This window comes from Salminus brasiliensis, chromosome 25 (assembly GCF_030463535.1).
Source record: "Salminus brasiliensis chromosome 25, fSalBra1.hap2, whole genome shotgun sequence".
NCBI lineage: Eukaryota > Metazoa > Chordata > Actinopteri > Characiformes > Bryconidae > Salminus > Salminus brasiliensis.
The window spans coordinates 2,576,565-2,601,138 of record NC_132902.1 but is presented as its reverse complement, the minus strand read 5'-3'; the positions used below and the strand labels follow the sequence as shown (position 1 = coordinate 2,601,138).

Below are 24,574 nucleotides of genomic sequence, written 5' to 3'. Positions count from 1 at the left end.
TCCTCAAGTGCACTAACACTGAATGGAAGCCAGCTGCCAGCAGCTAGCCTAGCGTTTCTGCCAGAGCCGCTGCTCATGCTCGATGCACATGCAGAGGGTCCAGCCCTTCTTAATCCAGTCGCTCGCTCGAAGCTCGCAGGAACGGGCCCCCCGTTAGAGCCAGCGGGGATTTTCCGTCTGCGGGGGCTCCGGCCTCGGCAACAGGCCGCCAAAAGTGAAACTAAGAGGTGACCCACTTCTGCTAATCTGAGCGGCCTTCTGCCTCCCTCAGCACCTCGAGCTGAGCCCCTTATGTAACGGCGCTACGGTTTCCTATGACAGGCCCGAGAGCACTCGCGCAGGGGCTGAAACCGGACGCTATCGCTCGCCTTACCTTCACGCCGAGCCAGCGGCGCCCAATTTACGCTCCGATTTAGGCGTATTTACAGGACGAAGGGTTCGCATCTCAGGTCATCATCAAATATCATTTTCTGTAGCTATCCGTTAGCATAGTGCTAACTGCGTTACTGTGAATAATTTTCCGGACGGACCAATAGAAATGCTCCTGTGAGGTCATGTGAAGATGTTTCAGTGCTATATGTAGTTATTAAATATTAAATATGATAGAAGTTATTATTATTATTATTAATATTATTTATTATTAAATAAATAAATAAGTGCTTAAGCAGAATGAATATTACTTTTGTATTAAAATAATAAAAAAATACTGAATACTGAATAATTAGTAGGTACTGAACAATAATAATCAGTAGACAATAATAATCAACAATAAGTTCATCAGTAGATACTAAATAATCTTTTACTTTTGGTAATATAATTATACTTGAGATACTAAGTAATTATACTAATTATACCGAACAATGAAAGAATAGTACTCATTGAATAATAAGTAGGTAAATAATATGTACTGAATGATTACTATTTATTGAATAATTAATTGATACGGAATAATGATTATATGTAGACTCTGAAATATTTGTGCTTCGAATCATTCGTTTATAGATAATATCTAATTACTGAATAATTAATAGGTGCTTTTTAAAGGTTGTACTTACTGGAAAAATAGTAAATTCTGAATAATCGGTACTTGTGGAACAGTTAGTAAGTACTGAGTAATTACTACATTTTACTACAACTGGTTGAATTTGTTTAGTAATGTGTAGGTACTGAGTAATTGCTACTTAATGAGTAGTTAGTACTGAGTAATCGCTACTGAATGAGTAGTTAGTGGGTAATGAATGTACAAGTACTGAATATTTGCTACTTAATGAGTAGTTGGTAGGTACTGAATGTGTAGATACTGAATATTTGCTACTTAATGAGTAGTTGGTAGGTACTGAATGTGTAGGTACTGAATATTTGCTACTTAATGAGTAGTTGGTAGGTACTGAATGTGTATGTACTGAACAATTACTACTTAATGAGTAGTTGGTAGGTACTAAATGTACAAGTACTGAATATTTGCTACTTAATGAGTAGTTGGTAGGTACTAAATGTACAAGTACTGAATATTTGCTACTTAATGAGTAGTTGGTAGGTACTAAATGTACAAGTACTGAATATTTGCTACTTAATGAGTAGTTGGTAGGTACTAAATGTACAAGTACTGAATATTTGCTACTTAATGAGTAGTTGGTAGGTACTGAATGTGTATGTACTGAACAATTACTACTTAATGAGTAGTTGGTAGGTACTGAATAATTAGTATGTACTGCATAGTGGCAGCTCCAGTGCAGAACTTCAGAAGCACAGTTCAGAGACTAAACATGTCTCCGCTGATTGCCTACATTTGGGGTAAGCAGGGGGTGGGTGTAGGTTGGGTAAGGGGTGGGGGTTGGTAGGGGGTGGTGTTAATGTGCTTCAAAGTTCCTTAAACAGTCTGAGAACGTTTAGAAGAACGAGCCACCAGGGTCATTCAGCAGGAATACGGTGTTCCGGCGCTCTGCGGTCTGATCAGCATGTGTTGTTCCTGGAGAGAGTGGAATGCGTGCAGGCCGGCGTACAGGCGCGTGTCTCCTCCAGAAAGCCTTATCTGATTTGGGTTAGGCCCCCGGGTGGGTGGAGGGGGTCTTCTGTACATGTACGCGCTCACACACTCACTCACACACACACACACACACATTCATGCATGTATTATGAAAGCCCAAATGCTGTAGATTGCCCACAACATTAGCCACAACATTAAAACCCGCTCTGACTGCTGAGGTGGATACCGTCGGTGGGCCGCTCCCAGTAGCATGTTTCTAGGGGTGGATCTATACTAGGCAGCAAGTGAAATCTCCACCATAACATCAGACAGGTCTTGTGGGGTGTCAGCACCTACCAAAAAGTGCTCCAAGGGTCATGGGCGCTCATGGAGGCCCCACCTCAGACCTAAACAGTAGTAGGCAGGTGGTTTTAATGTTCTGGCTGATTGGTGCAACACTACCAGGGATCTGCCTAAGCATGTACCCGTGAGTTATAGGGGTGTGTGAGACGAGCGGGATGGTAAACAAAGGCTCCTGTCTCTGTGTACTGTCTAGTGTCTCTCGCTCGCGCTCTCGTCTCTCTCTTTCTCCACCCAAATCGAATGACACTTGAAGAGCAACCCTTTCATGTGTCGCTGGGTGTGTGTGTGTGTGTGTGAGCGCGTGTGTGTGTTTGTGTGCGTGTGTCTGCTCGGCCGACTGGTTTAGCGAGATAGCAGCCAGACGTTGTTGTGTGTCATCGGAAAGGCAGGCTGGCGCTGCTCGGTTAGAGGCGCTGATGTCACGACCGGAGCCGAAACTTCACCCACCTCGCCAGCCTGTTATTGCTTCCTCCCACGTGCACCCGATCCGGATCTGAGCTTCACTTTCAAGTCTCCGCGACTCTCCACTCGGACCGCGCTAGCAGACGAGGCCAGGGTCCGAGGGGTCGAGTTCCGGTAGTACACCTTCAGTTACATCATGAGCCGCATTTGCCTTCACTTTGCATGCGACAGGTTCGAGGCGCCGCCGCCGTGTTCACCCCCGTAACGCTTTGTTTACGGCAGATTTCACTTCTACTTCCAAACTTCCCCGTTCCCGTGAGTTCCCCCTGTCACTAGCAACACTCGGAGGGCGAAGACTAGCACATGTAAAGCCAGCCGCCCCCTCTTTTCCAACTCCCCAGCTCGGTGACGTAGGGAGGACGTGCCATCGACCCACCTCTGAGGGAACAAGGCCAGTCATGCCCTCTCTGATTCCTGCTGCCGATGGCAAGCAGCCTGACCCGGGAATCGAGCCGGCGACCCTCGGATCGTAGTGCCTGACCCCTGTTCGCCACCTGAAGCGTCTACAATGTAGACCGTAGAGCGATGGAAGAAGGTCGCTTGGTGGTCCGGTTTTTATTCGCAGGACTCTTTCGGATACTTCTTGCACCCAGATGCCGCCTTCAGAGGTCTTGTAGAGGAAGCTGCTTTGGCAGGAGGTGGAGGACCTACTGAATAATATAGATGTACCCCTAGACCTCGGAAGGGGTCCTGTGGACGTGGCAGCAAGACGGGAGCCTGGGTCGCCCTTGACCTTGTTGGCCGTTTACCAGTTGTCCTTCCATAACCTTCAGAGGTCCTGTAGAGGAAGCTGGTGAAGGAACCCCTGAATATTAGGAGGACCCTCAAGGCCTCGGAAAGTGTCCTGTGGACGTGGCAGCAAGATTGGAGCCATGGTCGCCCTTGACCTTATTGGCACCACGGTGCCACTGCAGTGGTTCCTAGAGACCTACTGGAGCTTCTTGCCACCAGACACCACCTTCAGAGGTCTTGTAGAAGCCTAGCAAGACGAGCGCAGTAGTAGCGGTGGTGCCGATGCCTCTGCTGACGTGAGCACACTTCATGTCACGTTTCCCCACACTGTCTGGTTCTTCCGGGCGCCGGGTGTGTCAGCTGACTGATTGGACGACCAAAAGCCGCAGTGTTGCTCGTTTGCGTCTGCTGATTGTGTTGTGGAAGCGCCGTGTGGTTGCCATTTCCTCTTTCGGCGGTCGCTCTTGCTGTCTTCACACTTCAAAGGCTGTTATGACACAGCAAAGGAACAAGGAAGCTGCCCGACAAAGCCTCCGGAGCGCTGGCGGTGGAGGGATACGTGCAGGGCGCTGTGCAGCAAAAAAGTCCCCAAAGAAAACTTGACCAGTGTTTCACTCCAAAGACCCCCGATTCCACTCCCCACCACTCCGAATGACCCCTTCACGGGTTCCTTCACGGGTTCCTTCCAGGGTTCCTTCAGAGGTTCTTTAATTCTCCGCTCTTACAACCTTCTGTAGCTGTTTCTGTTTGCGCACTGTTTGGACAAAAGTATTGGGACACCTGTTCAATCAGTGTTTCCTCCCAAATCAGGGGAATTAAACATAGCTTATCCTGACCTCAGGAAGGCTCCTGTCTCTGTATGCGATCAGATCCTCACAGCAGTGCCTAGTAGAACCTAGTAGAAAGCCTTCTCTCCTGGACAGTGCTGGGATTTGCTTCATCTGGTAAACGAAATTACCGGTTCACATAGTTAAGGACCTGGATTCATCAGGACGCCCACACCCCAGCTCATCTGGAGCTCTGATTGGTCTAGAAGCTCAGGAAGACGCTTGATTGGTTAACAAATAATCAAGCTGTTCTATAATAATAATAATGATACGCTCCTACAGATGGCTGTACTGCAGCGGCCCCCGGCAGCCGGTCCGTGTCTATCAGGGTATGCATCTGAGGCATGTGTGTGTGTGTGTATGTGTATGTTGTGGAGGGGTGGGTGCAGGCATGACAAAGGAACTCATCTGAAGGCGCCAGGAAGAAGATGAAAGGCCTGAAACCACATTCCGGTCGCTCGCACGCCACCACACAGGCAGATAAAACACACACGTGCAGCAGACGGCCGTTTGATCAGCTTCACCTCACACGGTCCGACCGTCTCCGTCTGGACACAGCCGTGGTACGACTAACGCCCCCGGTGGACTCTCCTAGTCTTCTGTTTAGTGGGGCAAGCTTCAAACAGGAGATAACCCCCCCCCCCACACACACACACACACCCCCATGCAGAAGTGCCCCACGTTAGGCTAATCCACCCTATGTGGGCATAAGTATGTGGACAGAAGTATTGGAACACTTGCTCAGAGCCAATCATGAAGGGCCAGGCGCTCCGCTTGCCATCAGCAGCCGGAGTCTGGGAGAGCACAGCTTGGAGGAATGTATCCGGGGGGGGGGGGGGGGGGGATGTGGTCAGTGGTCCAGCGGACTAGGGCAGTGCCACTAGGATCTGAGGATCGCTTGATCGCTTGAGGATCGTATGGGGCCGTGCTACCTAGCGATGCTGCAGTTGAAAAAGAGGCTCAGTCTGCATTCCTCCGGGCCTCCTCCTGCCTCTCGTGGTTGGGGAAACCCCACGTCTGCGACGGTACAGTCATCACGTGTGTTGCTGTGGTTTGACGTGGCAACGGACAGGTTCCTTCTTGTCGTCTGCCTTGTTGTTTTCGGACTCCACTGACTGTGGCATCTTGGGTTGCTTCAAGGGCAAGGCCTGCTGTTTAAGTGCCTGCCTTCCGTCCGTCAGCGTGGCCAGAAATGCAGTCTGACGCTCATCTGCTGAAGCTTCTGCCCGGCGGCGTCTTCATAGTCGTGTGTTTTGAGTAAACGGGGTGGGGTAATCGACCGTACCCTACAGGTACAGGACAGTGTTCGCCGAAGACGGGAGGAGGAGACGTTCAGGAGGGTTCCGGCCTGAGTCATTCTCAGAAAGATCAGCCCCCATGTTGTGGGTATACGGTGCTGCCCGAGGAAGACCTCTGACGGTCCATCCTTTCACCTTTGTTCCAGCGTTCCTTATTTACGGGACACTCGGCATCTATACCTTAGGACAAAAGTATTTGGACGCCTTCTCGTTCATTGTTCCTTCTGAAATGAAGGGTGTTGATCCGGCTGTTGTTCGGAGTAACCGTTGTTGTTGCTGCCTCAGTGATGTTGAGGTCTGGACTCCTGTTTCCTTTTCCCAGTCGGATCTCATTCACAGTGGGATCTGAGGCGGGGTCCACTCCCTCCTGAACTGGGTCCGTTTGTTCCTTCTCATGTGTGTGTGATGCCTCTTAAGCTTTTCTTGGCCCGGAAAAAGCAGCTTAGAACTTGATCTTTGATCCAGCTCGTGCACACTCTCTCACACACACACACACATACTCACGCACACATGCTAATGCACGCTAGCTACCAAAGCACTCCTGTACCCACTGGCAGGAGCGTATGATCCTGAAACGAGGGCCAGAGAAAGCTTCCCTCCGGTTCCTCTGAGCCGTTGAGGAGGCCGAAGAGTCCGAGGCCGAGGTCAGCGGTGCCCTGCCTCGTCCTATAGCCGCCTCTCCTCTATTACAGGCTGTCACAGTCATCTATGGTTGCTGAGGTTTCCCGATGAGTACCCGTCACCCTGTTTCTGCCGATAGAATAGGACTCCCTGACGAACCTACTGGCACCATGCTGCCTAATAATGCCAGGCGTGGGTGGGCTCGAGGGGTATAAAGCCCCCCAGCATCGAGCTGTGGAGCAGTGGAAGAACTAGAGTCGGGGAGCTCCTGTCTCTGAACGCGTGCCATCAAATCCTCACAGCAATTCCTGGACTCTTTTTCGTTTTTAATGCCCTTGATTTCAGAAGAAATAAGGGATGAGCAGGTGTCCCAATACTTTTGTCCATATGGTGTGTATTAGTATGTATATGTCAGCAGCAGCAGCAGCTTGAGAGGAGGCTGTTCTGTGTGTGAGCCCTCTCTTGTAATCTGTGTGTGTGTGTGTGTGTGTGTGTGATCCCCCTGCTGTTTATTGGACTCTAATCCAGAAGCTCACGCGTCCCAGGGGTGAGCACATCTCCAAAACTTGACCCCTGAGAGGGAGAGGTCAGGGCCTTTCCAAATTCACCCCCCCCCATACAGAGGCTTTGCATGATCTCACACACACACACACACACACACACACGATGGCATGTGAGTGGGGTGTGCTGGTCTGGGCAGATTAGAGCTCGGCATGTGAATTAATCCATGTGTTACTGATGGGCCTCTGCGGGCTGCGCTCCACCACAGCTGTTAGAGTGTGTGTGTGTGTGTGTGTGTGTGTGTATATTGTCTGATATTGCCACATGAGTTTAAATATTTCAGCTGCCGTATAATTATGGGATTTATTGGGTGACGTATTGGGCCGCTGTGCACTGGGCTCATAAGCCATCATTAGTGACCAGTGGACCACAGTCAGTTGTTAAAGGGGGACTCCACCAAATTTTCAAAATCTCTCTACAATTCAGGGGGTGAGCGGTGGACCCCCAGCCGGAGTGGTTTTGGTGTGGGACGATTCATCGCTGAGAAATTTACAGACCCCGATGTGTTTACAGTGGTGGTCAATGTAACCGGACGTCACCATGACTGTAACTCGAACCTAGCTGCTCTACCTGCTATCTAGAACCACCGCTTTGATCTCATGCTTAGCAGTCGCGTTAAAATATGAACTGTAAATATGATCTCTAACGATGTTTGCGATCTAACGTCCGATTGGCTGAGCCACTTACTTACACCTTACCTGGCAACCGCGGCCTACTGTTGAATGCGGACGTACCGACGAAGCGACCTTCTGTGGTGAAGCCCCGCCCACTTACGGTGGTCGGGTTTGGTGACCACGACGGACGCGTGCGGAGGACGGGTGACTGACCGGCCGATCCGTCACGTTTCGGAGGCAGATTACACGCAAGCCTCTGTCCCCCCATCACCCCCCCAAACACACACACACGCACACATACACACATGCAGATGGGACGCCTGTAACTGAGCTAGTCCTGCACTCTGTGTAATCTGCCCCAAAACACTGCGGGACGAGAGAGCAGCAGATTTAACAGAGAGGGAGAGGGCGAGAGAGGAGATCACAGGGTGCGAGAGAGAGGGAGAGAGATCAAAGAGAGAGAGGGGGTGGGGGTATAACTGGGGCAAGAGTGAGAGCAAATGAGAGAGAGAGAGCGTGAGAGAGCAAATGAGAGAGTAATAGAGCAAGAGAGACAGAGAGTGGATATAATCGCGCGCGAGCGCGCGAGAGAGAGAGAGAGAGAGAGAGAGAGAGAGAGAGAGAGAGAGAGAGAGAGAGCAAATGAGAGAGAGCAGATGTAACGAGGGTTGGAGAGAGAGGATATATATATGTACCGGTGCGAGAGAGAATGAGAGCGCGATAGAGGCTATAGCCGAGAGAGAGCGCGAGAGAGAGAGGAACCTGACCATCGTTTGGTCATTATTTGGCGCGCTACTGTGGAGTTCATTTGGCGGGGCTCAGCCAATCAGCTCGGCCGGCTCGGCCAGCACTATCTGTTTTAACACTGACTGAGACCCGCTATTAGCCTAGCGCTAGCCTAGCGTAGCCTACCGCGATTTCAGGCTGTAAGGCTGGACCAACTGACCGATCCTGCTATCACCCCATTAATGCGTTCGGCCAGGGCGGTATTGATCGGATCAGCTGGAGAGTCTGAAGCCCGCTCTCACGCTCTCTCTCTCTCTCTCTATCTCTCTCTCTCTTGCTCTCTCGCTCTCTCTCTCTCTTGCTCGCTCTCTCTCTCGCTCTCTCTCTCTCGCTCTCTCTCTCTCTCGCTCTCTCTCTCTCTCGCTCTCTCTCTCTCTTGCTCTCTCTCTCGCTCTCTCTCTCTTGCTCACTCTCTCGCTCTCTCACTCTCTCGCTCTCTCACGCTCTCGCGTGCTCTCTTTCTCTCTCTGTAATCCATGCATTAACCAAACCATGTGACCAGAGCCATCACGTGAGGATACAGAGGGAAATCTGTGCACAAACACAGATAAGCAGTGTGTGTGTGTGTGTGTGTGTGTGTGTGTGTGTGTGTGTGATGGGGGGTGGGGAGTGGGGGTGTCCCATGCATATTACATCCCACACACGCTCCTGTATACGTGCGCCTCTCCACGACTGCCCTTACTGCATGTATCAGTCGGCTATACGCTGGGGATGACGAGCACACACACACACACACACAGAGAGAGAGAGAGAAAGGGCGAGAGACTACTGTACACTACTGTGATGAAATGCCCTGCAATGTACTGGCTGACCAATTATCTGCCATGGTTACCGATTAGAATTCATCAGTAATGGACTTTTAATTGATTTAGATGATCTCTATTAATCCATCAGACCACCCACGCACGCCCATCTGGAGCTGTGATTGGTCAGGGAGCTCACATGCGTTCTGATTGGTTACTGGAGTGCTCCATTTTTTTTCATGTGCCATCCTTTATCAGTCTTGCAAAAGCCAGCGTCGCCATGACGAAGCCAGCTCGTTTGAAATGCGTTGCTTTAGTGATGTCCCAAGACTTTGAAGTATTGGACAAAAGTATTGGGACGCCTGCTGAATTAGGGTTAGGGCTTATGAGCTGTGGAGCAGTGGAAGAGCTGTGTTCTCTGGAATGATGGGTGGTGGAGCTCCATCCAGTACTTCTGAATGGGGCGAGTTGAGGATGAGTTAGGGATGGATGGATGGATGGATGGATGGAAGGTGCTGATCATCCAACATCCTGACCTCACTAGCTCTTGTCGCTGCATGCAATCAAATTCTCACAGCAGTGCTTCTTAAAAAAGTAGAAAGTAGTAGAAAGCCTCGCCTTCTTCCCTGTAGAGTAGAGACGGCAGGATAAGCTCCTTTTAATAGCCTTGATTTCCAAAGAAACACTGAAGTAATGAGCAAGCGTCCCAATACTTTTGTCAATTAATCGCATGCCTTGGCTTCTCTACTGCCTTCTTCGCACTAAAGGGGAAAGTGTGTGTGTGTGTGTGTGTGTGTGTGTGTGTTTGAGCTGTACTGTAGATCCCACTGCTTCCCTTGCCGTGACGACGCATAGCAACAGCGAGTTTCCTCCACAGGCAGGCTGCCCTATGTGCTGTTCTATAAGTAGGTCAGGGGAGGGTGTTGCGCTGAACCTGGGCGCGTATGGCGTTGCTGTCGGTCAACAGAAATGGGATGGGAGGAAGTGGATAGAATGGAGAGGAAGGTCTTTGTCGTTGCACGGGTTCAACCAAACCGGGTGGTTTCAGCTGGCTGGCCTATTGGCTAACGTGCTCAACTGAACTGAGCTAACGCTAAGCTAAAGCTCCTCAGGTTTATCTGCATCAGGAGGTCCTATTCTATTGGCGGTACTTCTCTACAGGGCCTAGACTAGAACCCGTGTGTGTGTGTGTGTGTGTGTGTGTGTGTGTGTGTGTGTGTGTGTGTGTACGTCTGTGTGGGTGCAGCTTAAAGTGGCAATCTCAGTGGACGCTTATGTACGCCGATTAGCATTGTGCTAAGTGTATTGCTGAATCAGGGCACTCGTGCTAACCGTGCTAATTGGAAGGCCATAAGCTTCCATTACTTGTTAGCAACACTAGCGTAGCGTCTCCCACCGTGAGGTAGGGGAGGTCCTACTGGATGTCAGGAAACTCATGTGCTGGTAAGAGAGGCAAAGTGTGTGTGTGTGTGTGTGGAGAGAGAGAGAGAGAGGCGCCATCTCGCCTTCCAAGCGATATTTCCCAGAAACCCCAGCGTCTCCACACACACACACACACACACACACATCCCCGATCAGAGCAGGAGTGGAGCTGCCGGCCCGAACGCAGAAACCCCCTCACTTCAGTAAACGGTGAGCAGCAGCGCTCTGGCGACGGGTGCCGTGGAAACACGTGTACACACGTGCTGTATGCACCGCCCTGTAAAACCACACAAACATACACGCATACACACACACACACACACACACTCACACACACTCAGATCTAGTAAAAATAGTTGGCTTTAGCCTGTGGGAACCTTCAAAAGAGCAGCGGTAAAAATACAGGCTGTGAAATGAGAGAGAGAGAGAGAGAGTGTGTGTGTGTGTGTGTGTGTGTGTGTGTGTGTGTGTGTGTGTGTACACACGTTGAAGAGGAGATCCCGAAGCCATCAGCACTAACATGAGTGTGTAGCTGCAGCAAGAGAGCAGTTCTCTCTCTATCTCTCTCTCTCTCTCTCTCTCTCTCTCTCTCTATCTCTCTCTCGCTCTTTCTCTTTCCTTTGCTCTCTCGCTCTTACTTTCTCTTTTTGCTCTCTCTCTATCTCTCTCTCGCTCTTTCTCTTTCCTTTGCTCTCTCGCTCTTACTTTCTGTTTTTGTTCGCTCTCTCTCTCTCTCTCTCTCTCTCTCTCTCTCCTTACTGACGTGATCAGTGTTTGACTTTAACCCCCTTTGTATTGAATCCTTTGTGCCAAGACCCCCCCCCCCTCTGTTTCCTTCTATATTTAGGCTCACCAACACACAATCACACACACACAATCACACACACAAACACACACACACACTCATTAGTCACCTCAGTTGTTTTTCTGCATTTGCGTGTGTGTGTGTGCGTGTGTGTGTGTGTTTGGAGTGTCTGGAGGGATATGTCAAGACATGCAGCCGTCTCAAAACGTACTGTGTGTCAAGTCGTTTGGTCGCTGGACTGTGTGTGTGTGTGTGTGTGTGTGTGTGTGTGTGTGTGTGTGTGAGGCAGGGAGCAGGTCTGAACATGTCTGGGCTGTGAGGATGTGAGGAGCTCCTCCTCTGGATGTTCTGTTCTAGCGAGTGAAGGCCTGACCCAGCCCTGCACTCGCCGTCCTCTCTGGAGAACAGGACGGCCCGAGTTACAGCCCTAGTTCAGCCAGACCTCCCCCCTCCCTCCACCCAGCCCCAAACCCCAAACCAGCACCCACCCTCACCCTCACTGCTACCACCACCCTTTACCCCAGATGGTAGTTATTGTAACAGCAGGTAAAGGCTGTACTCCTAACGGTAAAGGTGAATCAGTATCTATTTGAAACATTTCTGAATCTACTATAAATGAATCAATTATAGCAGTAACTGAATCATTTGTAACAGACACCGAATTATTTATAGTACATAAAGATTTTTTTTATAGATACTGAATCATTTATAGCAGTTTAAATAGATACTGAATCATTTTTAGTAGATACTGAATCATTTATAGTAAATACTAAATCATCCTAGATGCTGAATCCTGTATAATATATACTGAAACATTTCAAACAGATACTGATTCATTTATAGCAGTTACAGTGGATGTTGAATCATTCATAGAAACTACTTATACTAAATAATTAAAACAGCAACTGAATCATTTACAGCAGACACTGAATCATTTATAGTAGATACAAAAATGTTTCAAATAGTTTCAAATAGCAGTTACGGATTCATTTATAGCAGTCAGTGAATCATTTATAACAGACACTGAATCATTTATTGTAGAACTGTTTTAAAAGATACTGAATCCTTTATAGTAGATAGATAAATGTTTCAAATAGATACTGAATCAATTATAGCAGTCAGTGAATCATTTATACAGTTACAATGTTACCAAGTGTTACAATGACTCCAACCAGATACTGATTCATTTATAGCAGTTACCGAATCATTGTGGTAGTTGTTGAATCATTCATAGCAACTACTCATTTATTTATAACAAATACTAATTTATTTAAAACAGATACTGAATCATAGAAAAATTTTTACTGAATCTTTTACCGAATCATTTATAGTAGATACAGAAATGTTTCAAATAGACACTGAATCATTTATAGCAGTTGCTGAATGATTAATAGTGAATCACAGTTTACTGAATCATTTATAGCAGTCAGTGAATCATGTGACACTTTAGCTCAGCTGAGCCTCTGGTGGAAGTGCTGGAATGGGGCGAACAGAGCGAATCACTTTCAGATGTGATTCAGCTGCTCATCAGAGCTTCAGCTCTTCAGAGAAGAACGGAGGGAACATCTCAGCCCATAACACGCCCCAACACAGGCCGTCCCTGGCTGCACACCCCCACGGCATCGTGGGTAGCTTTGACAGAATGTGCCTGCACATTGCGTGTGAGTGTGAGTATGTTTGTGTGTGTTTGCGTGCTCGTGTGTGTGTGTGCGTGTGTGTGTGGATTTACGAGAACGGCCGGCCACGTGTTGTGTAATCTAGCTACAGATGGAGTGTCATTCACGCAGTTCCAGTAGAGGAGTGGAGGAGCTATTCTAGGACCTGTACACACAATCGTGCTGTTCCACACCCACACTTCTCACGCAGATACTTACACACACACACACACACACACACTCCTTCTGGACGGCATCATACACACGCGCTCGAGGAAGGCCAGCGTGGACTTGTTAAAGGAACAGTCCCAGCCAGTTCACTCGAAACTCGCTTACAGTGGAGGCCACTGCGCGGGCGCGTGGGCGGGCGAGCGGGTGCTGAGGTGTGTGTGGAGGAAACGTAGGTGGGGTTCAGCTTGACCCCTTAAAGGGGAACCCTGACTGTTGAGACTAGGAGGTCCTAAAACTTGCGTCCGTCACTGTTGATATTAGCTAGAACACCCACTGTAACGCAGTGATGCTGCCGGCCAGCTGGAGCCAGAGGTCCCACTGCATATGTTCAACATGCTGGGAGGAGAGCGCTATGGAGCATTTACAGTAGATACTGAGTCAGTGACAGTAGATGTTGAATCATTTACAGTAGATGTTGAATCATTTACAGTAGATGTTGAATCATTTACAGTAGATACTGAATCAGTTACAGTAGATGTTGAATCATTTATAGTAGATACTGAATCAGTTACAGTAGATGTTGAATCAGTTACAGTAGATACTGAATCAGTTACAGTAGATGTTGAATCAGTTACAGTAGATACTGAATCAGTTACAGTAGATGTTGAATCATTTATAGTAGGTGTTGAATCGTTTATAGTAAATGTTGAACCATTTATAGTAGATGTTGAATCATTTACAGTAGATACTGAATCAGTTACAGTAGATGTTGAATCATTTATAGTAGGTGTTAAATCGTTTATAGTAAATGTTGAACCATTTATAGTAGATGTTGAATCATTTACAGTAGATACTGAATCAGTTACAGTAGATGTTGAATCATTTATAGTAGGTGTTAAATCGTTTATAGTAAATGTTGAACCATTTATAGTAAATGTTGAATCATTTATAGTAAATGTTGATTCGTTTATAGTAGATACTGAACCATTTATAGTAAATGTTGAATCAGTTACAGTAGATGTTGAATCATTTATAGTAGATACGGAATAATTTATGTTAGTTACTGAATCATTTATAGTAGTTACTGAACCATTTATAGTAGATACTAAAGCATTTATAGTACATACTGAATCATTTATAGCAAATGTTGAATCTTTTTATAGTAGATACTAAATCCGTTACAGTAGTTACTGAACCGTTTATAGTAAATGTTTAATCATTTATAGTAGATACTGAATCAGTTACAGTAGTTACTGAACCATTTATAGTAAATGTTGAATCATTTATAGTTGATACTGAATCATTTATAGCAAATGTTGAATCTTTTTATAGTAGATACTAAATCCGTTACAGTAGTTACTGAACCGTTTATAGTAAATGTTGAATCATTTATAGTAGATACTGAACCATTTATAGTAGATGTTGATTCATTCATAGCAGTTACTGAATCATTTACAGTAGATAGTGAGTCGTTCCTAGAAGCTCTTTGGTCTACAGTGTCTCTCCAGTATGTGTTCTTTTCAGTTTGACTTCTGGAGGCCTGACGCTCCTCCGTCTCTGCTGTAACGAAAGCCTGCTCCCGTCCGATTAGTCCCTGGGACGTTTCCCAGCTTCCCCGGCGAGGGTGTGAGCACAGCCATTAGCCCCGTGCTGGATTACATCAAAGCAGAAGTGACGGTGACGTCCTCTGGACTGCATCATGCTAACAGTTAGCTTTCAGGTCAGCTCAGTTCAGACTGGACCTCGGGAGACGGGTTCTTCTGGAGAACGTCAGGCTAAAAGCAGCAGCAGCGTTAGCTTTCAGTTCAGCTCAAAGCAAAACTGAAGACCGGTTCCACTGGATTACATTATGCTAATTTTAGCAACATTAGCTTTCATTTCTGTTCAAACTGAAACTTTAAATACAGCTTCTCCTGCATTACAGTCTGCTAGCGTTAGCAACATTAGCGTTCAACTTTAGCTTTTTAAGCTAGCTCCTGTGGATTCCATCATGCTAATATTAGCAACATTAGCTTATAAATCAATTCTGTTCTGAACTGCAGTACTGTGTGTGTGTGTGTGTGTGTGTGTGTGTGTGTGTGTGTATGTGTGTGTGTGTGTGTGTATGTGTGTGTGTGTGTGTGTGTGTGCGTTTTGGGGCTAGGGTTAGAAGGCCTGCATAGTTATCAGTGAGGAACACACCCTCTCGTCTGCCAGCAGCATATGCTCCTACACACACACACACACACACACACACACACACACACACACACGCCACCTTATGTGTAGGGCTGTCCTGGTATCTGTGCCCTGTTTGTTACACTCACACTCTGATAACACATCAGATCTGCTTCTGGCGAGACAGGAGAGCTGTGTGTGTGTGTGTGTGTGTGTGTGTGTGTGTGTGTGTGTGTTGGATGGGGAGACAGTAGAGACACTTGGTTCTGATAAGAGAGAAGAATACAGGCAGAAATGACCTGATAAGAGGTATACACACAGATAGCCATCGGTCTCACTCACATGATCTCTCTCTCACACACACACACACACACACACACACACACACACACACACACTTTCGCGCTGGGCTTTCTTCCAGTGTTCATTGTTCATTTGAGCATATCAGTGCCTGCATACCAGTCTGCGCCTCACTACACTGCAGGGTTTTGTGTGTGTGTGTGTGTGTGTGTGTGTGTGTGTGTGTGTGTGTAGAGAGTGTGTAGGGTAGAGAGTAACACCACCGCCTTTCCCATGGCAAACTGGGGTTCAGTCCCCCAGGCGAGCACAGCAGTCTACACCAATAGGAGAGCTTGGTCAAGACTCTATACACGAACTATACACTAACACTATATGGACAAAAGTATTGGGACGCCTGTTTCATTGACTGTCCATAAATATTTGGACGCATGGTGTATTCTCTGATACTGTGTGTGACGGCAGCAGGGCTGAATGGTGTCCGTACGTCTGCCCGTGTTTATAGATAACAGTAAGTCCTACCGGGGCAGAAACCGCAGGCGCCGGTCCAAAGGGGGTTCCAGCTCGTGTGGGAGGGAGATAATACGTTCATTAGCGCGGTGTCGGACGCCTGTAGCACCGGCCCCGTGCGGATTAAGAAGGCACTGCAGCGTCCCCCTTCGCTGGCGTCCTCATGTTCACAGTCCTGCTGCATCACAAACAGCCGGCTGGGTCGCAGCGCCACACTGCGCCGCGCCGCCTCGTGTTTCCGCCGGTTTCATTCTGAGCTGTGTGTGTTTTTACAGGCGAGCCCACCTCCGGCTGTGTTTGGAGCGATTGAAGGCGCTCATCCCGCTGGGACCAGACTGCAACCGTCACACTACACTGGGCCTGCTCAACAAAGCTAAAGCACATATAAAGGTAACACACACCTTCCCTCACTCACACACACACACTAACACACACCGTGGGTTTACTTAACGAAGCTCAAAGTACGAATAAAGGTGAAATACAGATACACAGCTACACTATATATATATATATATTACACATTTTTGTCTTGATCTATGAAAACACACACACACACACACACCTGCTTGACCTTGCCAACGCCCAAATAAAGCAGAAGTAGGAAGTAATCCGGGGTTCATTAACATTCAGAGTTTGTGAAAGTGCTCCATACACAGCTTATTTCAGCCTGTTTTATTGATCATCAGCGAGTCGTGTGTATGCTCGCACAGCCAGAGGTCATGTTCTATTGCACTGCTGTTGTGTATTGTCACTGTTCACATTAGCAGTGTGTGTACATTGATCTGAGCTGGGTTGTTTAAAGATGTGTAATAAACACATGCAGTCAGGCTCCTGGGAAACCTGTTCATTTAGGTAGAACTTTACTAGAACTTTACTCCGGATAGAAATTTTAGTAGAACTTTAGTACAACTTTAGTAGAACTTTACTCCGGATAGAAATTTTAGTAGAACTTTTATTCTGGATAATAATTTTAGAAGAACTTTAGTAGAACTTTATTCTGGATAATAATTTTAGTAGAACTTTATTCTGGATAATAATTTTAGTAGAACTTTATTCTGGATAGTAATTTTAGTAGAACTTTAGTAGAACATTGCTCTGGATAGTAATTTTAGTAGAACTTTATTCTGGATAGTAATTTTAGTAGAACTTAGTAGAACATTTATTCTGGATAATAATTTTAGTAGAACTTTACTCTGGATAGTAACTTTAGTAGAACTTAGTAGAACTTTATTCTGGATAATAATTTTAGTAGAACTTAGTAGAACTTTATTCTGGATAATAATTTTAGTAGAACTTTATTCTGGATAATAATTTTAGTAGAACTTTACTCTGGATAGTAACTTTAGTAGAACTTAGTAGAACTTTATTCTGGATAATAATTTTAGTAGAACTTAGTAGAACTTTATTCTGGATAATAATTTTAGTAGAACTTTATTCTGGATAATAATTTTAGTAGAACTTAGTAGAACTTTATTCTGGATAATAATTTTAGTAGAACTTTATTCTGGATAATAATTTTAGTAAAACTTTATTCTGGATAATAATTTTAGTAGAACTTTACTCTGGATAGTAATTTTAGTAGAACTTTACTCTGGATAGTAACTTTAGTAGAACTTAGTAGAACTTTTATTCTGGATAATTTTAGTAGAACTTTACTCTGGATAGTAACTTTAGTAGAACTTAGTAGAACTTTATTCTGGATAATAATTTTAGTAGAACTTTACTCTGGATAATAATTTTAGTAGAACTTAGTAGAACTTTATTCTGGATAATAATTTTAGTAGAACTTTATTCTGGATAATAATTTTAGTAGAACTTTACTCTGGATAGTAACTTTAGTAGAACTTAGTAGAACTTTATTCTGGATAATAATTTTAGTAGAACTTAGTAGAACTTTATTCTGGATAATAATTTTAGTAGAACTTTACTCTGGATAGTAACTTTAGTAGAACTTAGTAGAACTTTATTCTGGATAATAATTTTAGTAGAACTTAGTAGAACTTTATTCTGGATAATAATTTTAGTAGAACTTTATTCTGGATAATAATTTTAGTAGAACTTAGTAGAACTTTATTCTGGATAATAATTTTAGTAGAACTTTATTCTGGATAATAATTTTAGTAAAACTTTATTCTGGATAATAATTTTAGTAGAACTTTACTCTGGATAGTAATTTTAGTAGAACTTTACTCTGGATAGTAACTTTAGTAGAACTTAGTAGAACTTTTATTCTGGATAATAATTTTAGTAGAACTTTACTCTGGATAGTAACTTTAATAGAACTTAGTAGAACTTTATTCTGGATAATAATTTTAGTAGAACTTAGTAGAACTTTATTCTGGATAATAATTTTAGTAGAACTTTATTCTGGATAATAATTTTAGTAGAACTTTATTCTGGATAATAATTTTAGTAGAACTTTACTCTGGATAGTAATTTTAGTAGAACTTTATTCTGGATAGTAACTTTAGTAGAACTTAGTAGAACTTTTATTCTGGATAATAATTTTAGTAGAACTTTACTCTGGATAGTAACTTTAGTAGAACTTAGTAGAACTTTTATTCTGGATAATAATTTTAGTAGAACTTTACTCTGGATAGTAACTTTAGTAGAACTTAGTAGAACTTTTATTCTGGATAATAATTTTAGTAGAACTTTATTCTGGATAATAATTTTAGTAGAACTTTATTCTGGATAATAATTTTAGTAGAACTTTATTCTGGATAGTAATTTTAGTAGAACTTAGTAGAACTTTATTCTGGATAATAATTTTAGTAGAACTTTATTCTGGATAATAATTTTAGTAGAACTTTATTCTGGATAATAATTTTAGTAGAATTTTTATTCTGGATAGTAATTTTAGTAGAACTTTAGTAGAACATTGCTCTGGATAGTAATTTTGGTAATTTTAGTAATTTTATTTTGGACTTTCATTTTGAAAAAATAAAATGTCTTGAATGAAGCTTCAAAAGTTTCGTATTGTTTAAAAGGTTATTTTGGAATGTTTTGGACCTGCTACAGTAATCTCTCTCTCTCTCTTCTCTCTCTCTCTCTTCTCTCTCTCTCTCTCTCTCTCTCCTCTCTCTCTCTCTCTCTCTATCTCTCTCTCTCTCTCTCTCTCGCTCTCTCTCTCTGCAGAAGTTGGAGGAGGCTGATAGGAAGTCTCAGTATCAGTTGGAGAGTTTGGAGCGGAAGCAGAGGCACCTTCGCCGGCAGCTGGACTTCCTGCGAGGGTCCTGTGGACACGGGGAGGGCGAGAGGATACGCACCGACAGCGTGGGATCAACCCACTGCTCCGAACGCTCCGACCGCTCAGACTCTGATCAAGGTACAGCGCTGAGATTTGACAGTAGTTCAGTTTTACTATGTAGCGATGGCAGCACCTTAACACAAAGTGCCTCCGGGAACCTCCAGAGGTTCCTCCTTACCAGCATGTAGCACCCTAAAGATCCACAGTGTAGACCTCCACAGCTGATGACTCACCCCATTCCATCTCTCTCTCTTTTTCTCTCTACAGAGGAGATCGAGGTAGATGTAGAGAGCACCGAGTTCTCCCATGGAGAGCTGGACAGTGTGAGCATGGCCAGCACCAGCGACCTGGACGACCACAGCAGCCTGCAGAGCCTGGCCAGCGACGAGGGCTATTCCTCCTGCAGCCTCAAGCTGGCCTTCAGCTCCTAGACATACATACATATATACACTCACTCACTCACTCACTGTCCCGAAAACGGCAACTACCAACGTCCCCCCTACAATGAGTCTACTCCAACACAATCGAGACACTCCCACTCCGCCCCGGCATCATCACCAAACACCCAACCCTGACCAGTCAGACTCTGCCATGTCGTCAACGTGACCAGTTCGCAAGCCTTCAACTGCTCCCTCTGGGTTGATTAACTAATGAATTGATTGATTGATTGATTTGATTAATTGATTGTTCCTGAATGTTTAAGCTTGGGAAAGCTGAACGCAGCACTGATTGTTTTTATAGACAGTTTCTAAGGATTCAGTGCAAATTTTACCCGATAGATTCGTCCTTCATTTTGTTTAGTTTGGGTTTTTTTTGCTCAGAATGAAATTTTCCGAAGTTATTCTAATTGCAATGGAGCAACTTTTAAATGTCGTTTTTTTGGTTGTTTTTTTTAACTCTCGAATTATCCCATTCCTCTGCACGCAAAGGTCCTCAAGGCTTGTGAGCTGGTCACCTGTTGGGACTTGATTTTTTTTTTTTTTCTTCCCAAAGCAACATTTCGGACCAATCTGCGAACCAACGTAACGCATAACGCGATTCGGACGTCCACTGGAACACTCTCTCCCAGCATATCAAGATCAGCCCTGTGTCTTCAGATCGTGTATTTATTGTTTTGTTGTTCTTATTTAATTATACATTTTTACGATCGTCCAAGGCTGCCCGATCCCGAGGTGCGAACTGCTATCGATTGGTGCTACGTAAAAACCAACTATACCAACAACAAAAAAAAAACGACGTCATCGCCGGAAATAAGGGGGTTAACAGAGGAACAAAAACAAACAAACTAAACAAAACAATACGTACGCGAAGCTCGTTCCCATGGATACTGGGAGATTTGGTGCATTCGAACCCGCGCCGGGCGTCCGGCGCCTCGGCGCAGCAGCTACCACAAGCAACTCTGCACTGTCCCGCCCTAGAGCCGACCCTAGAAACCACGGCACAGACCCCCTCCCCCCCCACAACTCATACCGCATCCCGACTAGAGTAGACGTCCCGACTAGCAGGAACAAGCAAAGCAATAACTCCTCTAGCCCCTCCCCTTCATCGCTACATCTCCTCAAGCCCCGCCCCCTTGTTGATTTTCTTTTTTTTTTTTTTTTTTTATCTTTTTTTTCTTTTTCCTCTTAAGGCACTTTTCAGTGTCCGTCCAAAAGAGCAAAATCCAACTTGCTTGTTTTTTTGTATATAATACATAAATAGTTTAATAAATTAAGAGAAAATGAAAAAAAAAAAATGGAAACAAAACAGAGTAAAAAAAAACAAAAAACAAACAAAAAAAACAGGTAGATACCCATGGGTAGAACTATTGCCTCTGTTGCTGTTTGTCTTGTGTTTTTGTGCATTTTAAATTATATTTTTGGAGAAATTTACTATCCTCAGATGTGCTGGCAGAGTGGCATGGACAGTATTTACCATTTTGTTCATTCGTTTGCGGCCCCAGTTCAACGATGACCGACCCGTTCGGTTCTGTAGCTGCCTGGACTTAAAACGCTCTGAGAACGGCAAGCCAACGAGTGACTGGAAGAATCGGAAGGCAAGCAGGGACCCCTGAACATGGACCCCTGAGCACAGACCCCTGAGCACGGATCTACTGGTGACTAAAAGAAACAGCGGTCCCACTTTTCGTTAAAAGTGTCTGTAATTACTGTGTAGTTACATATTAACAAGCATGTAATAACACTGTAATTACTATTGACTTAGCCGCTATTCCCGCGGTACAGCTTGTGTAATTACACGTATATCTTTACATACTTTAAATTGGACAGCTGTAACAGCGCATGCACTCTCAAATGTGGTTATAAATGTGTAATAACACAAGGATAGTTCGATTTATATGATTTACAGCTACTTTTCCTGGAATCCATCTGTAATAATGAATAAACCACCAGTAGTTGTATATATTATATATAGTTATTATCTATATTATGTGTTATTACATAGTTATTAGATGTTTCCCCCCCCATATACACTTTATATTGTTGCTCTAATAACAGTGTAATTACACATGAAAGGTCCAGTTATAGACATAGAAATAGCTATAACAGGAAAAGCAGCAGTGGCAGCTCATATAAACACAATACCCCCTTGCTTTATTACACATGTATAACCACAACAATATTGTAATATCTGTTAAGACACTTGTGTAATGAGTGAAAACTAAAGTTAATACATGTGTAATTACATGAGCTGTACCACGGTAATTCATCTGTAACAGCGAATGAACCAACTGTAGTTACGCTGTTATTGCATGGATTGTTAATATGTAATTACATTGTTATTAGACTTAATAGAAGTCATAATAAGGCTTGCTAATAATGGTGTTATTACACATTAACAGTGCATTACTAGCCATATAAACAGCTGAACAGAAAAGGCAGCAGTGGCAGTAATACAAATACGGCTTCCGTCACTTTTATTACACGTTTATAACCGCATAAATATATTGTTATAGCTAGGTAATAGACAAAATTACACAAAAGCTGTACTGCGGTAATCCATCGGCTGTAACAGCCAATAGGCCGCTAGTAGTGAAAGTAGTGATTATTAATGTGTAACTACACAGTTATTAGAGACTTACTAGGCTTTGTATGCGAAGTATTTCTAATAACTATGTAATAACACATTAACAATGCATGAATATACATAGAAATGGCTGTACCAGCAAAGGTGGCACTTTATATTACTCCAGTTACCCTCACTTTATTACACATGTATAAATAACCACACACTCGGGTAGTCAGTTACAGCTATAGAGATGCCCACGTGTAATTACACAAGCTATACTATGGTAATCCACCTGTAATAACAAATACATCGCCGTTGTTATTACAAGGGTCGTTAATGTGTAAACATACAAAGTTGCTGTAGTGTATAAACAGCTGTAGCAGGAACAGCAGCAGCGGCGGCGGCAGTTCACACAAACCCAATAAACACAATTACTCTCGCTTTATTACACATCTATAACCACATAAGAGAGGAGCTGCTGGTGCAGCTGTTCCAAAGGGTTCCTATAATAAAAACAGCTGCGACAGCTCATATAAACACCCTAAAGGACCCTCACTGTATTACATACACATCACTGAGCACCTACGCCATTGTTATTACAATGTAATAATGTGTTATTACACCGTTATTACAGACACTTGTATATATAAAGTGGGACCGAAACGACGACAGCAACAACAAAAAAAAAACACACAGTGCTACGAGTTGTGCTCTTAATGATTATTTATTAGATAGTTATTGTTTATTATTATTATTATTTTTATTTTGTTTGAGTGATTTTTGTTCCGTGTCGAAGCTGAGAGGCATTCCACGATCAGTACGGCGACACTGTGGATCCGGAGTCGGGGTGGGCCGCGCCCCCCGTCACTTTTCCGCCTGTTATTTTCCCGCCTTATACTCGAGTGGAAAGAACGAGCGGCCTGGATTTATTACAAATAATGAATTCTTTAAAATTTCTCATATTTATTCCTCCTCCCTGATTCACAGCTTTGGGGGAGGAGCTTAATTTATTTGTTTTTCCTTCTCTTTGTTTGTTTGTTTATTTTTCTCAATTTATTTCTGTCTCTTTTTTTTTTTCTCGCTGATGCTTTGGTATGCATTCCTCCTCCCGCCTCGCTGGGCGGCTTAAGGCAGAAATTCAGTTGTTTTATTTTTAGCGTCCTCTTTGAACATGAACCCGTCCTGCTTCCACGGCTGCCGCTCAAGAACCAGCGCTGGATCCGCCGCCACCGGACAGCGGCTGCACGTTCCTTTGTGCGGAACTGCCGCGCCGCTCCTGCGGACTTGCTAACATGGCTAACAGCTGAGCTTCGCGAGTTAGCGGGATGCTAGCTTAAAACGCTGGCTCATCGGCACTCGTTATTGGGGCTGTTAGCACCATTAGCGCTGCTGGCGCTGTTGGCACTATCCTTGAGCGGTTGGATGGAGCTGGACTGAACATGGTGCTGTTTTAACACCAGGCCAAACTACAGACGAACACTGTATCTCTCTCTCTCTCTCTCTCTCTCTCGCGCAATCTCTCTCCCAACTTTTGAAGACTACCTTCTTTTTTCCATTTGTTTCTTTTCATGATCTGCACTTCAATAATCCAGGGCCCATGTTGAAAAACCACTGCTTTCGAACACGGCGACTCAACACTTCGGACCGCAGTGCTGATCTGGGATCAGCTGATGGCCGGTAACGTCGAGCTTCTCAGGGCAGGCGGGGTCAGGCTTTTATTTTCAGGCCTATCTATTCGGATGGGCTCTTAGAGGGAAATCTGACCCGGGTTCAGGTCGGATACGCCGGGACTGTGTACGCTGGCCATGTAGAAAGGGGTCGACCTCCCCTTTGGTGGTCAGCTAATGAGAAACCCTGAGAAGCTTGACGCGTGGGGATCCACGCTCTCGTCCGTGTTGGGAAAGCTCTGGTTAAGGGAGAGTGGGCCTGGAGTTTGAGGAAGCTATTCCACCTGGGAGAAGCGAGGTCCTGGTGAACTTTGTGGCCATTCTTTGTAAAACATGCACTCTGATTATAGCTGTAAGTCAAACTGCAATACTTACAATAAAAACACAGAGATTGTCAAATCTGAAGACCAAACCATGCCTGTGGCCGTCCTTTTATTTCTGCTGCCTTTAAGGGAAGGGTCTTTGGGAGGCCAGATCTACCATATACGTGACCTGGGGGACTGTCCAGGGACACCCACCAAGGTCACTCTCTGGGATTTTGAGTTGGGGGTTGGGAATGAATGAGGTAAGGTGGGTTACTCCAACAAAAGTAGACAACAGAAGACACATTGATTGAGTGGGTGTCCCAATACTTTTGTCCATTTAGTCCCCCCCAAGCAAT

At 44.8% G+C, this 24,574-nt stretch overlaps 1 protein-coding gene across 3 annotated transcripts in view; it reads left to right on the top strand.

The window, feature by feature from the left end:
* mxi1 (max interactor 1, dimerization protein) overlaps nucleotides 1-24,325 on the top strand; it is a 30,007-nt gene extending 5,682 nt beyond the window's left edge. For 2 of the 3 annotated variants that reach the window (XM_072671536.1, XM_072671538.1), the window contains exons 4-6: nucleotides 16,266-16,380; nucleotides 19,129-19,318; nucleotides 19,508-24,325. In XM_072671536.1, coding sequence (XP_072527637.1) covers nucleotides 16,266-16,380; nucleotides 19,129-19,318; nucleotides 19,508-19,671 — 469 coding nt within the window. In that variant the 3' untranslated portion in view covers nucleotides 19,672-24,325. The remainder of the gene's footprint in view (nucleotides 1-16,265; nucleotides 16,381-19,128; nucleotides 19,319-19,507) is intronic. The other variant, XM_072671537.1, reaches the window with a different exon arrangement.
* Nucleotides 24,326-24,574: the final 249 nt, after the last annotated feature.